Source organism: Pecten maximus, chromosome 9, assembly GCF_902652985.1.
Source record: "Pecten maximus chromosome 9, xPecMax1.1, whole genome shotgun sequence".
NCBI lineage: Eukaryota > Metazoa > Mollusca > Bivalvia > Pectinida > Pectinidae > Pecten > Pecten maximus.
The window spans coordinates 12,318,806-12,337,212 of NC_047023.1; the positions used below are offsets into that span (position 1 = coordinate 12,318,806).

Sequence of the window (18,407 nt, forward strand, 5' to 3'; positions counted from 1 at the left end):
TATTATAGTTTTCACTGTTGTGATATCCCTTGTTCTAAAAAAGATGTACAGATGTCAGTATTCTGATATTCCTTGCTCTAAAAACTGAACATTATTCAATGTTCTGAAAGTCCTTGTTCTCAAACTGTTGTGATATCCCGTTTTTACAAAGATGTATATTTTTCATTGTTGTGATATCCCTGGTTCTAAATAGATGTATAGTTTTCACTGTTGTGATATCCCTGGTTCTAAAAAGATGTATCGTTTTCACTGTTGTGATATCCCTGGTTCTAAAAAGATGTATAGTTTTCACTGTTGTGATATCCCTGGTTCTAAAAAGATGTATCGTTTTCACTGTTGTGATATCCCTGGTTCTAAAAAGATGTATAGTTTTCACTGTTGTGATATCCCTGGTTCTAAAAAGATGTATCGTTTTCACTGTTGTAATATCCCTAGTTCTAAAAGGATTTACAGTTGCCAATATTGTGTTATTCCTTGATATAAAAAGATGGAAGTTGTCAGTGTTGTGATATGTCTTGCTCTAAAAGAAGTACAGTTGTCAATGTTGCGATATTCGTTGCTCTAAAAAGATTTACATTTGCTAATCTTTTGATTTTCGTTGCTCTAAAATGAATCACAATTGCCAATATTGTGATGGCTTGCTTTTAATAGTTGTCAATGTTGTAATATTTCTTGCTCAAGAAGATATAAAATTCTCGATATGGTGACATTCCGTTGTGTAAAAAGATGTTCATATATAGTTTTAGCGTTGTGAAATTTTGTGTTCTTAAAAGTACAGTTGTCAATATTGTGATATGCCTTGCTCTTAAAAGATTCACAGTTCTCAGCGTTGTAATTTTCTTTACACGAAAAGGATTCAAACGATGTTTTCCGGTTGTCTGTTTAACATGAAGAAAATAACGTCTTCAAGCTAATGCCATACAAACAGTGACGCGAATGGGAAGGGCTTTTAGTAACCAGTCAGAGCTCTCTTCCGGGGATCTATACTGAGTAAAAGGACTGTCACGGCAATTATTAAAAAGTATAAGGCCTAATCAAGTAAACATTGATCATCCTATCTCCAGTAGCTTTGTTGGAGAACCTGTCAGGTGATTTAACTATGTGGATGTAGTTGGTAGACCTGCAACATTGACAATGAGCGGAAACAGACTATGTTAAAGTCGGAACATTGCACATTGGCAATCAGTTTTAATTGATTCACAATGCAGAAAACTGCGTCTGGCTCTAAGGTCTGTTTTTGCCGCAATGATGCATCGAAAAAGGATGAGGTAATCATATTATTTTCTTAAAGAGAAACTCCTCGTGCATGTTTATCATGCGTTGTCATGACGTCACCATGTGTTAAGCCACAGTTCACACAGAGATAGAGAGTGTCATAGTATTGATACATATGCAGAGGAGGAAAACTTCTGGTTAGGATTAGAATTGACAAAAATAAAACACGAGTATCACCTACGCATTCGTTTGTACAAAGTCATAATCAGCATTACATTTATACAAACTGTTCACAATCAAATGTATAATCATGTACATAGATGTTACATAACGGACGGTTGTTGGATATCTCACTCAATTAAGAGTGTTTTTTAGTTAAAAAACGTGAATATTAGCGAGTGTTATTTGTTTCTTTTGAAAAATGATTTTACAGCTTCTAACAAAACTGTAAGTGAATCATTTCAATTGACTATAATTAATTGAATTATTATATATCTGCACCATATATTATAAAACTAATTTTGTTGCTACGTGCTGCAAATAACTTAAATGGTTGTGGTGCCTGTTGTATTTGCCGTTATTTTCTTATTAGTCCAAAGTGCATTAGTATATCTTCTTTTTCAAGTTCAGCTCTTCCAAATAGAGAAGACGACTGCCTTTACTGCTTTTCCATTTTATCAATATCTTTGGTTTTCTGTGTGTTAACTGCGAGCTTCCAGTTTGAAGGGAGAGTGGTAACACATTTGCTTTTCCTCAGGGCGGTCTGGGCTCGATTCTCCGACTGGACGTGAAAATGTTAGTGGTCATCTGTCCGACCACGTGAGGTTTCTCAGGGTATTCCGGTTTCCTTCCACACTAAAAACCCTCACGCGCTTCCATGGGGTGTTCCGACACTTTATCACTAGCCCTCCACCTCTGGGTTGCGAGTTTGAAACCTACGTGGGGCAGTTGCCATGTTCTGACCGTAGGCCGGTGGTTTTTCTCCGGGTACTCCGGTTTTCCTCCACCTCCAAAACCTGGCACGTCCTTAAATGACCCTTGTTGTAAATAGGACGCTAAACAAAACTAACCAAATTCCATGGGGCTAACAAACATGATTAATATAAGTTAATATAACTTGCTTCGCAAATGTTTTTATTCACATACCAGTATTTCCCTCTAGTGACAAAATAAGTTAAGGAATGAAAAATAAAGATATGATCTTTTTTCAGTCGCTATTTAAAATAATCGTTCTCCTTCCTGTTAATCTATCTGTATTTTGAGAATAGAAATTTATTTTGATTTATTTTTCGTAAATCAAACACAAGCCAAATAACGTTCATATTAGCCTGCCTGAAATGAAAAAAACAAAAAACATTCAAAAAATAAAAAGGACAAAAAATAAAACAAAAACAAAAATAAAATAAAATAAATAAATAAAAAATATTGTAAATAAATAATAAAATGTTACATATAACATTTTCATAACATAACATTTCTGAATTTGTTGCGAAGTTGAAGTTACTTCCATAACTTCAGAAAATTGAAGTAATTGCTTGTACAATCACTGCAAACTATCAACTACACAACCCTAAAAATACATGATAACTACGATTAGCGAATAGTCTGTTCATTCCCAGAATGTCCATGATCAAAATCACTAAAAACACCAGCGCAATTATCGAAGTAATAAATATTTCCCTTAGAGTGATGTTTTTTACACGATAACGAAGACAAAAGCGTCACAAACAGAATTGGCGCGGAAGTGAATATCATTTAACTGAACAAGTCTAGAGACGCCAAAATTACTAGGATATGAAAGAGTTATAGATTGTCTGCTAGAGCAACGAATAGCGGTGGTGCTCTCCCGGAGACAGTCTGGGGTATAAAAAAGCGGTATCCATGTACAGTTAAAACGAGAAACATGGCGTGTTCGAGCACAGTCACGTACTTATTCATCAAGGTCAAAGAAATAAATATTTGTCAGAAAAACATATATATGAATGTAATGTTCGGACCCCATTGGGTTAGAGTTTAATTGCATTGGTTCTCGTTTATATGCAATGTAGAGACAGTTCACATATACATTTTCATGATCCACGGCGGAAAAGTTAAGTATTCGATGGTATATACTATATATATATTTATATATACTATATATATATATACATTAACTTTAGCCATATCAATAATAGTTGCGATGTTATTGATCGTCTCCTCAACGGAGGTTTTCTGAAGAAGTTCCAAAAGCTGAATTCACAATGTTAGACGTTTATTAATTTCTTATGAATTCCACATTTAATTAAAGTCCATTCATAAACATCGTCCTTAAGGGAACTTATCGTGTAGATAGTACGTATAGCAATAGCAAACCAGCTTTACACTTGGCGTTATGAAACTGGCTCTTTTCGGTATATGCGGAATGAAATATTCTTTATATGATTGAAATTCAAATTAATAAGCATCTTAATTCTTTTGAATCTCTAGTTGAAAATGTGTATGCATAAGATATCATACAAAATTGATGTTAAGTCAACATTATGTAACTAACTATGACTATTCTTTGGAAGTGATCTGTGATTGGTTAGTTAACATCTCATTTCCCTGTTACTTCAAAACATGAGTGCGTGTGTTCTTTAGAATAGGCAGAGGATAGAAATAAACAATAGACAATAATAATGAAGCAAGAACGAAGGAAAAGGAAGAAACATAAAATCTCATCTGTCGAGTTCGGGAACCACTATGGAGTAGGGGAATTGTGCGTCAACCTAAACCAACGAATAACTTTAATTGAAATGAGCAGGAATATGATTTAAATTTATACTCATAAAAAAATATAATCTAATAACCCAATGATTGCAATTACAAGTTAAGATACTTTAATCATCAATTTCATACCCATAATTCTAAAGATATGGACATGGAGGCATATGTTTTGCCTGCGTCAGTCATTTACTTAATGTTTATCATTTATTTTTTGACCAAATGGTCCCTTATATTACAATCTCCGTTGATGTCTTTGGGTGCATTTTGTTGATTTCATGTTTGTTTTTGTTTTTGTTTTTGTTTTTAAATTTTTATTATAGTTATATATTCTGATTTATTGTATCAATTGTTTCATTCTTTTCAGGATAATTGAGGACCAAGCAAAGCTCACAGAATTGACCAATGCCTCCTTGCAGTTTTACCCAAACCTACAGAAATTGTAAGTAACCATCTCTTTTTTTCCAAATGCCATTAATAATCCTCCAGACAAAAAGAAAAGAATAATCGTTTAGTTGTCAACTTTTTCTTACTTGACATTCTAGAATTTTAAATAGTTCGTATATCAAAGGGCGTGGTTTGTGTGTCCACGCCTGGCGGAACAAAAACTTAATGCTGCCATAACTATTTTGATCAACACGTCTGCAGTCCGCTTTTAAATCAAGCATTCTTGCATTTGCAACAGTATCGACAGCGAAACATTTCTTGTCACCAAAATGCACAAAAGGACACCAATCGTATAAATACATGTGCATACAACTAATTAAGGCCTGATCTAAAAAATAGTCATGCACTATAGGTTTTAGTGTCTGCTTCCAAAAGCAAATGGCGAAGCTGTCTTAAGATGAATAATAATGATCGTGCGGTAGCATGCTAAAAATGCAAAACCATTTTAAAAACATGTTCCTTTCTGAAGGAGAAGGAACTCGCTAAACTAATACATGTAAATTTATTTACGACGGCTACCACACAGCCGTTTATTGCTGTGTAAGTTTAGTCAATTTTCCAAGTCCTTAAGTTGTACAGATGCAATCGATTTCTGTCGAAGTAAGTGTCATGATTGGCCAAAACGAATTAGCTGACGTTGCCACAATTACGTTACAGTGTTACAGTGTATATATATTACTGCAGATAAGCTAATTCTATTCAGTCCCCCACTTATTACAATGGTCTGTAGGGTATTGTATACTCTCTAGATGTATGTGTCCGTACAGTTGTATAAACATTCCAATAATTAAATTTCCTCCAGACGATAGACGCTGTAAAATATTGGTTGTGAATGTAAAAAAAAAAAGGGGGGGGGGGGGGGGGGGGGGGGATAGTTAGACATATTAACAACAGCATTCCTTGAACAGATTACAACATAGATACAAATGTCCGTATATACCCACACATTTACGCATCTCCTTCCATAAATGCAATTTTTGTTGTAAAACATTCAAAACAATTTAATTGAGTTGATGTTAACGTCCAGTTATGGTCATTCTCGATTCCCAAGGGTTAGCATTCACTTCCGCTTTCTGCATCCCTTGGATATGTCATTGCAAATTCGAAGGCTCAGACATCGCGACCTTGAGGATAAAACTAGAAGACAACATTAATCCTTTGATTTACATCAAACGAATGTCATACCGTTAGTTGTATATTGGCTGGTTTTTTACTTTGATGTCGCTCCCTTGTAATATCCTACTTAGAGGGATGCAGCGAGCGACTATCGAGGATGAGAGTAAAGATGTATATTCACGTTTTTTTCTAATGTTCAAATGTTGGTCAAGTCCGAGACTGCAAATAGGACTTATGTCGGTATGCAGTTTACAATGTATTACTTTATATATATCACAGATTACGTGAAACTTTACACAACCATTTTTTTGATTTCTTTGATTACAATAAATGCACTTCTATCCACAATGGGTTTTTTTAAATTAAATTCTTGTAAATGTAACGCGTTTTAATTGGTGTTATTCCGTTACCAAACGTTGTCTTTTTGCATTTATTTCCAAAGCACACACAAATATACAAGAGAATACATAAATATTTTCTAAATTCTTTCTGAACGATTTCGTGATGGCTAGCTGTTATATATTTACGTCTACATGTATTTGTCTGTCTAGAAATGAGATGATTAAATAACATCCAATGTTCGTCCAGCTATAGAACCATCTAGTGTCAATGAACGTACTTTATCAGACTCTGTACTGTAAACAACCACCATCGAATTTCTCTCGGGGTGAATGATGTAGCTGATTGTGTTCAATTTTAGAAACAACTTTATTACTGTCCGTCACTCCAATATATGTGCCAAGGATGTATTCAATCCATAACGCCATCCTAGTGCTTTTCTTGGAATCCATTGAAATCTTATATATGAGTGGCCGACGTACTGAATTTCAAAATATCTAGACGATGTTTGCCCCCCTCCAAAATAACAATGAAACATGAAAACAGGAACATATTGTTTAGATATTCACACAATGCTAAAAAATATAAACGTTACGCGATAACCAACTCAAAAACAGTCAGGTTCTCTTTTAAACTCGACGTGAATTCGAAAGAAATAATAAATTTTATGTCGTTGATGCCAAAAATCTCACCACCCCAATTCGTTGAAACAACATCACATGATGTCCTGGATGATCCCGTATCGGGTTATTAAAAATCTGTATCACGTCACTTGAAATCTTTATCGTTCCTGAAAGAACTCTCCATTCAATAATAATCATGGCTGCTCATCATAAACGCTTCGGCGACACAACAGACGATGAATTGGCCGAGAAACGCTTAAAAGTAATTCGGAAAATATTGTAAAATGCAATGACAAAGCGGCAAGAATATTTAATCATGAAACTATGTTTGAAACGTTTGATGGGGTGAGGTTGGCGGAAATGTTGTGGCATTTTTATGTTGACGCGCGGAAGGCAGACGGTTCGAAATCAAAAATACTTTGTTAAATTTTTATTTCATATAGTGAAATACCGGATACCGATATTGTTTCGCTTTACCCGGCACAAGAACCTGATACATTTTTTAGACCCAATTTTTTGTCCGTATCATGTCACTAACAAGCTATAAAACTAATAATATCCTTGAGATACTCAATCATTTTCCGGCTCTATGGATGTTAACTAGATGCATTTCTATACCATGGGATCCTATGTGTGTTATATTTCCATACCATTGACTGCATATTGTGCACTTTTGTAACAATCAATTGATATGTTGTCGGCGGTGGTAAAATATCGTTTTACTGTACACCGGCAAAGAAGACAGCTTAAGCTTACTTTAATGAAATAGTTATTATTCGTATTCAGTCATCTGATCCAGGAAACTAGTAAGGACCTTTGATTGATTAGAAATAGTTAAACCCGTTATTTTTTTTTGATTTACGGTTTATTGCCGTATACAATTACACCAACTCGATATTCAGGTTGTCAGTTCAAGCGATCGTTTATATACTGTGAACGTGCTTATTTTGGCGAGCTCAAATTTAAGCACAAAATCAAATTGAAATAGATAAGCGAAATGATGAATTACCGCAGCAACAAAGGTTGCCATTTATAACAATATAGATAAACTACAATTAGTGCAAAAAATCGCTAAAATAATATTACCGTCAAAATATGTACGTTTACGGTATCGTAATATCTGATATAACAAGTACACTTACCAGTAAATCATATCAGAAATGTCAAATAATAGAATACATATTGTACCTGTTTTTATCTACCTGATAAATTGTCTGTTTCATTTAATATTGTTCTATGGGCAAATCTGAATTTTCATATTTCGCTCAGCCTTTTAAAGGGCATGCATTCATGTACGCTTGCCACATGAACATTCTCATATCAGCTCGAATTAACGTGTGTCAGTCGCCTTACTCGTAATGTTTTTATGACCATAAGCCGCAGTCAAACTGGACAAATAAGGGTATGGATGATGTGAATATATGCCATGAACAGGCAAATTGTCACGTTTGCATAATATTGGCAAATTGACGGCAGTTAAGGGCAATACAAAGCGAGGGGGTTGATATTGCCTATGAATCATATATACTCGTCGTGGATTGAAGGATCGTAAGGTGCTTTACGATATTTTTGATTCCTCATGACCCTTGGATGTCCGGTTTCCCGTTTCGGGGAGGGAATAAACTTAACTTCTAGTATAATTTCTATAGGATACGTTATTTTAGATATTTTTTTTTTTTTATATAAACTTGGTAAGAATTATCAGTGTGTGATGGCAGTTCGATAGTATGAATATGTCAGAACTAAAATTGGCCATATTATTCAGATGCAGTAGAATTAAATAGATTGAATTATATTTAGGCGATTTATCAAATTTGGGAATTGCATGGCAATGGGGTAAATTTGTTATAGCTTAGTTTGAACAATATATATATTTTTTGTTTGTTTGTTATTTTTGCATTTAATCATGAATATGCATATAAAATTATGAAGTTAAATTTTAAGAGGGTTTTATAAACAAGTTTATATTAATCCATTTCATTTTTCGACTGTCGTTTATTGAATTTCGATTTGAATTGATTTATTTTTGATCATAATTATCAGTATGGAATGGTAGTTGTGTGGTAATGCACATATCGGTCCTGACCGACTGCAATGAGGCAGAGGTGTAAAGCCCAAGGGCTCAAAACAGTCCTATATGTGCTAAAATGTCCTCGATTTCCTAGGTTAGACTAATAGTTGCTAGAATCAGTCTTAAATAAATATGTTACATATTAATGGACATTTTTACTGATTTTTAACACTGTTATTGATATCTTCAAGTTTAAGAGAGAGAAAACAATCTGTATAGATTTTAAATATCAGAACTATTGGAATTGTTGTTCGGTTCTCAAATTTAAAATTTTGCAATTTTCCAGTTGGTCAATTTTAAACAAAAGAGCATTGATGTCAGTTTATTTATACAGTCATAAATATATGACACAATGGTCGCAAAGTTGGCTTAATATGTAGTATGTTTGATCATTAAACTTAATGATATGTACATATTATCATGATACCAGTCCAAGCGTGGCACAGACCTGTAGTAATATACTTACCTTTCGGATATATCTACAATCTATATATGTACGCCAATCTCGTTATCATTGCGTGTCTATATCACCACAGGAAACCTCCTCTAGTATAATGAACTTCCGTCTAGCTGTGTGTGGGCGAGGAGGCGATATATCCTTATACTAATCTGATTATGTCCGTGACAATATATTATTGAGTGACGATCCCCTTGTGATTATCACCTGCACTGTGGCGATGCACTACTTAGCAGAGCCTTTCTCAATCCTGCGCTCTACGAAATATCGGTTAGAACAAAGTCTGGAAAAAGCAACATAACATTTAATATAGTTTCCAATAGTACATTTCATGCACTATGGAATTTGTTCGTTAAAGCTCTTTGTTGATGGATTACATTGGCTTTAATGAAAATATTGCTTATGCCTTTTTCTGTGTATTGCTTGACGAAGAGAAGGTTCTAGACGCACATATTCTCATAATGACGAAATGTATGTATATATGACTTCCCCACTAATGGATTGGTATAGTGGGCCGGTGCTTCGACTTTTGGTCCCAAATCCAATTTGAATGTTGCATTATTTACAGAGGTGCTTTATTGGTATAATTGATGCTCAATTGCGATATATTTTGGCTGTTACGAGAATGTCAAGTGTCCTATATTTTCCTCGATTCATTTAAGCCTGTGCTTGACCTACATCAACATCATTAAGCTAGTAAAGGATTATCACAGACGACGTGAAGAGGAAGTATTCCTTGACGTGACTGTTCTCACAGATTAGCTGTTGTTTCCTGACCGATATTTTTCTATGCGGAACAAAACTAAATTGCATCCGATACAACTCCAGTTAGCTTAAAACGCTTGATTTCTAAATGCTTAATTGGTTGTCTGAATCCAATAATCGACAAAATTGTATACAAAGACGCCAACTTCAAAATCCTTAAGAAGATACTAACATCTCCTTAGTTTTCTTTATCTGATAATTTACCGTTATCAGATGATCGCAGGATCCCTTCGAGCTGACATAAAACAAAACAGTGCAAGTTATTTGGGTCAAAAGGTTATCAGGGCCTATTTATTTGTTTATGTGGAAGTAAAGCGGTGACTTGGGTTGCATGACAGCTAATTTAAAGTATTGGCTAGATAGTTGTTTTTAACATTATGTTTTAAAGGCCGATACCCGCTTTCATTTGGCCAATATAAGTGACCATAAACTCAAATGCAATGTCGCAAGCACGTTTGAATGTCATCCCTCCCTGTTATACAGACCCTGTGAATTGCCTGCTCTGCATATAGGGGTATGTGGTACCCAAATTTCATGAACTCTATTCGGGGGGATAATTTTCTCTCCAACTAGATTTCGTTTTCTGATATTTCCCATGACATTGTTTCACATTTGGCCTTAAGTTGCGTTCGCCTTTGTAAGGACTTTGGGTTCTTTACCCTGGTCGAGGTATGGCAGATCCAAAGTCTCTAAGCATGATGCCTATCGCTCCACATTTTGTTTAAAGTAGATGTTTAGTTAAACAACTACACATCCGGGCATTAGATTAATTTATAAGCCTTTGGATTTTTATGAAGTTTAGGAATTCAATAAAAACGAGGTAGGTTCACATCCTTCTCACTATCAGATATTAAATAAGATACCGATAAAAAATTAGCATCGCTATATAATCGTTCTGATCATGTTAAACAAATGATTATATAACAACTCAAGAATGTACTACAGTTAATTTGCTAAACAAATATCCTGTTAAAATTTCGCACTTTTTTAGTTCGAGTTCGTTGCTTTCCAGTTTGATGAGCGTCTTTACTAAAGCTGGCTGGCTCTTAATGACTGAGATCGTCGACAAAAAGCAAATGATGAAAATATGTTGACAATAATAATAATATAACTATAATTAGGAACTGCTATGGGATGAAATATTATCATGGTGGTTACAGGCAGCACGTAAGGCGACACTGTTCTAGATGTGCGGGATGTACAAAGAAAGAAACAGTTACCTCTGTCGAGTGTACGGATCACACAGGAGATGCAGGCATGGTCATGGTCACCATGTTTCTAACCCGATTTCGTATAACTATAATGGTTTCTTTTAAATAATGTATTTCAAATCATTAACATATACAGCCAAAACTCGCTTTTTAATCTGGATTCCACAGGCAAACATTTTGTTGTGTGATTGATATAGGACACAGTGGTGATATGATACTAAAGCGAATATGTTTCGACCCCCGACTGTTGCTTGCGAGGACGTTAAAGACTATACAAACAATCAGATCACACCTACATCATACAATACAAATACCATAACCAAGCTCAAAATTACATCACTATACAAACCAATTATACGCTGTGTACAGTATTCTGTCAGCAGTTTATCTTCCTTTTAGACGTATTTGGGTGGTCGGGTGCCTTTTATCTAGGCGACCGGAGTTCGATTCCTCGATCGGACGTGAAAAGGTATTCGTTCACCTGTCCGACCACGCAGGTTTTCCCTGGGGTACTCTGGTTTCTTCTAACACAAAGATCCCTTCGTTAGTTCAGGGCTTAACAAGTGATGTATATGAATGAATATCTAATAACTTATTTCCCTTTTTTTCCCTAAAATAGATATAATTTACATTTTTAGAAGTACATGTATTCAGTTTCAAACGGATGTTTTTTTAATAGTAAAACAAAACAGTGTAAAAATATTGCTCCTGGGTTGTTTTAAATAAAACATAAGAAAGTGGTCACGGAATTTATTTAATTCATTTGGTTAATGTATCCCCCTCAGAAGGATCGAAGTAGGTCGTGTGTTAGGTGCCCTCACCATACTGGTGAAAGCGTAGACGCTAACACAATCTGAGTGACATTTGGCATTTATATAGATTAGGTGCTTGACACCAAATTTATACATTGACAGACGTATGGAATTCTGCCGTCGTCTTGATTCCGTGTATAATATGTAAATCAGGTAGACGTCCTAGACTCGACCGCCTTATTAGTTCAATTTGAGCGTTGTTGTGTGGTGTTACTGTATAAAAGGTTGTCCTGATGGTTGTATGTCTCGAAAGAAGACGAGGATTTCCTTGTCAACATTTACAAACTGATTCGACAACTTAATGATGGAATAATACAGACGAGATTTTCACGCTATCACTTTGACATTTTATCAAGTGAAGCAAATAAAAAAGACCTTTGTGGAGTTTGTACATCAAACTAGACAACTTGTTTCATTGCGACAATCAACTTGTTCAACGCTGATAATTTCCCTTTAATGGCCCTGGAATTGCGGCATTGAAGCAGTATTTTGATCAGTGAATTTAACATCGTCGTATTCGGCCTGATTTGCTCGTTTCTATTGGCCACGAATTGCCATTTGTGTTTACCGTCCAAATATGACCTTGGTCGTTGCAAGGACGTCAAGCCTTAAACAAACAGAAGCTGGCCTATAATAATGGTCATATGACGCACAGCGATAACAACTAACCTTGATTTAATGCATCGGCATTGGTAGAATTTGACATAAAACTCACAGCACGAGTGCTCAACAACCCCATTGATTATTCTCAAGGCAACATATTCGTTAGAGCCTCTTTGTGAACTAATTGTTCTACATGTTGTGTCACAAGTAACGAAGTCTTGCTTTGCTTCAATCTGCAAGATACCGATGTGGTATTTGACTGATTTGATTTGAACAAGATACGCCCATACCCTACATATTTTCTTCTGCAACAAGATAATAATTATACGGACTAGTATTTCCATTCGTATATATCATTTACTATGCAATGCTATTCTTTTAAAACTTTTAACAACATATGTGAGTAAATAGTTGTTGTATGACACAATATGTATTTCGATATGTTTTGCTGAGACTAACACAATTAACTGCGTTATGTGTTCCATTTTACCAAGCGTAAACACCTATTGTGAAAAACATTAAAAACAAAATACCATGAGAGACTTTGAATGTGTCCCTATTTCAAATACAAGGGTGGTTTTTATTGTACATCAAGCATTAGAGTGAATTTGATTTTGTCGATAGTTAACTCGAACATGAAACAGACGTACAAAAGCGTTTGACCGACCTTTACTATTTCAAAACATTCGGTTCACCGTAATTTGATGACAAATATACCGATAAATCAAAGCCAGCCACCGCCATGGTTCCAAAGGAAGACGCATGCGCAGATGTCTTGTTGCTCTTTGTGGCCCTGTTGCTTGCAGTTCTATTCTGTAGTAGAAGTCGTAACAGGTGGCTGCCTGAACTATGGTTCGTGATATAAGTATGATTAACCCAGGTCCTGTATTCAGTATTCTCTAGCATTAAAAGATAATTGAATAAAAAAAAAAGTACACATGCAATAAAACATTTATACGCCCTGTGGGGATTTGACGAGTCACAAAAAAACAAACGTAATATACTTCAGCTTTCCTTAGTGGCACGATGCCGTAGGTACCGTAACACGTCGTCTACCGAAATTACACGTGCATCCGCTATTTATAGACATCCTTAGCAATGCCCCAAATATCTATGATCGATTGTGCACAACAGAAATACGAATATGATTATACATGTATATGACCAGTTTAAACTAAACAACATTGAATAAAAATAACAGACAGAAACAGGTGGTATCGATCAACCCCATAGTCGTCTAGACATGCTCGTCTTTATTACCTGTTACTCTACGCATGCGCTCTACATAACACTAAAGTGAGCTCTAGTTTCTGATCGAACTTACCCTGAGAGTTATCGCCATGTATTTCCCAGCGAATGCAAAGTGCAATGTTTATGACCCCGTTGTATTTTTGCGTGATCCTCACCTGAGTCTTTATCGCGTATTGGAAATTTTAATAAAATAGCTGGTGCATGTTACAATGACGCGATATCATTATTTAACAGAGGATTTGGATGGTTGTGTTAAAGCATGCTTATCTCAAAAGGCGCTTATCTTTTTTGACAAAAGTAAAAGTTTTTGCACAAGATACATCAACAGCATTAATGTCATTTCCTTATGTAAGTAAGTGTACATGTATACGGGGTTTTTACGAGATATGTACCGGAAATGTATTATTTTTAACATAGTGTAGATTATTTATAGATGTCTCCCTATCTTTTCTAGTTGTAGTTAACATGAAAATTCAAATTGATATGAAATTGAAACTGTAGAACATAGGAATAATCAATACTTCGTGTACATCGAGTACTAATGGTATTTTGTCATCATTTACTTTGGCGATAGGATTGTCCGGCGGTGATGATTCCCGGGATTAGTGCTGCTCGCTAAGAGAGGGATTAGTAGCGGTACTGGGGAGGGGTGAACTGTACTGCATTCTACCTGAGGAGACAAATCAAGAGTTTCCTCAGGCATGCTTACCTAGAAATTAATTGAAATAAAATGCATAGCCTGCTTAACTTTAAAATTTTAAAACAAGATTATTATGTTTATGTTTAGAATACTCTGAAACGTTTTTAAGCTGTTAAACAGGAATCGGTTGTAGCGATACACAAAATCGATGTGGGAAAAAAATGTAAAGATAGGAAAATTAATTTAATTTGGTATAAAGTGGTAGGTTTTTGCAAGTCAGAATGCGTTTTGATTTTCAAACACGGGTGCGAATATGTACCGCTGTGTAACCAAAGGTCCCCTAAGCCCGTATTGGCCTTCCCGTATGTTTGCCCCTGTGCGAATATAGGTTGATACAGTGTACTAACACTACACTTTCATCTACATATGCAAATGCTTCTTTGAATGAGCACACTACTGCTACAACATTCCATCATCGAAGGTTCCTATTTTGGTAGTATTGCACCTCTGTTTGGATATTCTTTGCTGATAGCAGTTATGCTTTCATTTTTATTGGAGATGTCCTAAGAGATATGAGGATGGGAGAGACGGCGAGATAGCGAGGGAGAGGAAGAGAGGGAGAGGGTACGTGAGAGAGTGTGTGTGTGTGTGTGTGTGTGTGTGTGTGTGTGAGAGAGAGGGGGTGATAGAGAGGAAGAGGGAGAGGGAGGGGGGAGTTGAGTAAGTGATAGGGAAGGAGTTAAAGATATGTTGAGGGAGAGGAAGGGAAAAAGTGAGAGGGAGCAATGAGAGGGTGAGAAAGTGGAATGGAGAGGGTGATGGAGTGAGGGAGAGGGTAGTGAGAGAGAGGATGAGGGTGATTTTCTAACAACTATCTCTTACGCGAATTAATTACAAAATTATATAACTGCAAATTTTATGATAGAGAAAGGGAGACAATCGTGCATATGTTCTGGGAACGTGAGAAGGTTCAGAAATGTCTGGCAAGTCTTAAAAGGTTGTTAGATGCACAAACAATTACTTTAACGATTTCCTCCATTTTCATGTTTATTGGAATACATAAGCTTTAATGACAACACTGGAGTGCATTAGCTGTCCTTACTATAACTTTACCATGTACACACAAACTTCTGTAAATAAATGCATGTTATGTCTCTTTTTTTAATTTTTGCAGAACAATTGAAAACTCTGGGCTGCAGTATATATCACCGGAGGCTCTTAAACGGAACAAGGAACTCAGGAGTATGTAAGTAAACAATTATACCATAACCGTCATTTTACCATTTGATAACCGTGCCAGGTTTTCTAACCAATAGGATTCAATTGAAGTTCTTAACAGCATTCCCTAATCAATTTTATATAATAGATTGTTCCCTAGCATAGATTGTTATATATTTTTCTAGGAAATAAGTGAACATGCCTACAGTATAGATATGTGTTTTGGGTATTCAGCCCTAGGTTTAATCACCCGAACAAAGTTTTCGGGAAGAAGGTAATGCGTCATCAGATATATTTGGCCTTGATTCTTCATTGTGGTATCGTTAATGTAACCAATTGAGCTTAAACTTTCGGAACATCAAGTCTTGTATAGTTGCAAGTGTTTTATGAAGGTACATATAATTAATATAGTATAATGATATGTATAGTTTAGTTTATGTCTGTTTGATATTGTCCTTGGTGTCCCTTACGTACATCAAAACGAAATGGCATTGTAACATACACACATCACAGCAATTTCACAAAATAGTTACTCTGTAACAAACAAAGGCCAAATATAATTACAAATTGATTACTTTGTAAAATGCATAAACCAAACATCACAAATATATTGCTTTGTAACATACAAAACCCAATATAATCACAGATGTATTACTTTGTAACATACAAAAGCAAAATATAATTACAAATTTATTACTTTGTAACATACAAAACCCAATATAATCACAAATTTATTACTTTGTAACATACAAAACCCAATATAATCACAAAGTTATTACTTTGTAACATACAGAAGCCAAATATAATTACAAATTCATTACTTTGTGACATACATGTATATAAACCAAACATCACAAATGTATTGCTTTGTAACATACAAAACCCAATATAATCACAGATGTATTACTTTGTAACATACAAAAGCAAAATATAATTACAAATTTATTACTTTGTAACATACAAAACCCAATATAATCACAAATTTATTACTTTGTTACAAACAAAACCCATTATAATTACAAATTTATTACTTTGTAATATGCGCCAAATATAATCTCAAACTTATTACTTTGTAGTATGTATAAACCAAACAGATTCACAATGTATTACATTGTGATATACAACAACCAAAACGAATCAGAAATTATTTCTTTGTTACATAAAAACACACACACAACAAAGCTATTTTACAAACTTGTTACTTTGTAATATACACACAACAAAGCTATTTTACAAACTTGTTACTTTGTAACCTACACACAATAAAGTTATTTTACAAACTTGTTACTTTGTAATATACACACGATAAAGCTATTTTTACAAACTTGTTTACTTATATCAATATCCTTATTTATATATTCACACAACTAAACAGATTCACAAAAAAATATATTTTTGTAGTTTCATTACAACATTGAACAGGAACTCGCTACTAACACAGTACTATACAGACAGATCAGTACATATTTCGAAAATCGTTCCTACGTCACAGTAGACACGTCCAACTCGATGCCATTAGGAAGTCGCTGTTTTTTGTTCCAATGGTATCAATTATTTACCCGGGATGGTCTTTCGTGTCAATCCAAAAGAATGAGCTACATTGCGATATAAGGGGGCCACCACGGGAAAGTTACTCAACTGAATTGTGCAAATTTGCATTTTTTTTTTTTAAATTAAATATAGAAATTCAGTATCATTTGATTTGATTCCAAACAACTTTCGTCACTAGCTGCAGTATTTCTATGACTTATATAAAGGAAATACATACCCCATACTCGGTTCATGTTTCCAAATCGTTCCGTTATCCTTTTACCATATTGGTGGCCCTCAATCCCGATGCTATACAGACTAATTACATCAGCTTAGGTTCACGCCTTCTACTATTGCATGGCGACAGCTTCCGATCGAAATCTGTTGTGAGTTACGTAACATAATGTGGAAAGATGAAATATTTATCTATGGATTAGAAACGGCTTTGTTAAGACTGGTATTTTGGCATTAAATAACGATTTTTCAATAAAACAGAAGTTGTTTTGGTCGCAATTTTCACTTGCCTGCACCAGCTTCCCTTATTGTCGATAAATATGTGTAGGTAAAGCAATTGGTTCGGAAAGAGAATCGTTTTCTTCTTACGACAAGAAGTCCAAAACATTTCCAGGTTGTCGACTGTTGTAAATATTTCGTTATTTCAAGGAATAACGATGAAGCATCAATATCAATAGCTTTTAATGGTTATGTCATTTAAGGACCCAATGAGAGTACGTTTAATGGTAGTAATGTGTTTAATGAGTCCTATCACGGTGCCTTTTCAGTCGTAACACTTGAATATGCATGCATCACAATTACAATACCATTAAGGAAACTGATCACAAATTTTTGATAGCACGGATGCTTAGAGGGAGTTCAGTTAATGATATTTAAAGCTGATGTCTATTTGGGGTTCAATGAAGGAATTTAGATATTGGAAATATCTGGTTTTCCACTATGGTTATGAATCTTTTTTAATCTTGCATGCATTTTGTTTAGCAAAGGAAGACGGGGTTGCATTTTGTGTTTTAACCGTTTTAGGTTAATAATTAATTAGATAATATTTCCCCCTGATTACCAGTACTGAAATGAATTATCTATGTATACAATTATCATTAACAAAAAGTGTAACTGTAATAGATTAACGGGTTGCCCTCTATTGACCCTCTATTGACACAAAACATATAATGCCAGTGTCTACTAATGACAGAGACACAGACGGACACTTTATAGTGCCATCATACTGAAATACCACATCCTGACATGATAGCTGGAAACTACATCCGTCACATTATACTGACAATCGATGAATCACTCCCTGTCGTTGATTTTATGTTGAACTTTAAGCAGGTAATTAGAATTACCAATCA

The 18,407-nt window shown here is 35.0% G+C and overlaps 1 protein-coding gene across 1 annotated transcript in view; it reads left to right on the forward strand.

Annotated features, from left to right (window-relative positions):
* LOC117334494 (BDNF/NT-3 growth factors receptor-like) overlaps positions 1-18,407 on the forward strand; it is a 102,984-nt gene that overhangs the window by 57,413 nt on the left and 27,164 nt on the right. The window contains exons 2-3 of the mRNA XM_033894151.1: positions 4,325-4,399; positions 15,467-15,538. Of these exons, the coding sequence (XP_033750042.1) occupies positions 4,325-4,399; positions 15,467-15,538 (147 nt within the window). The remainder of the gene's footprint in view (positions 1-4,324; positions 4,400-15,466; positions 15,539-18,407) is intronic.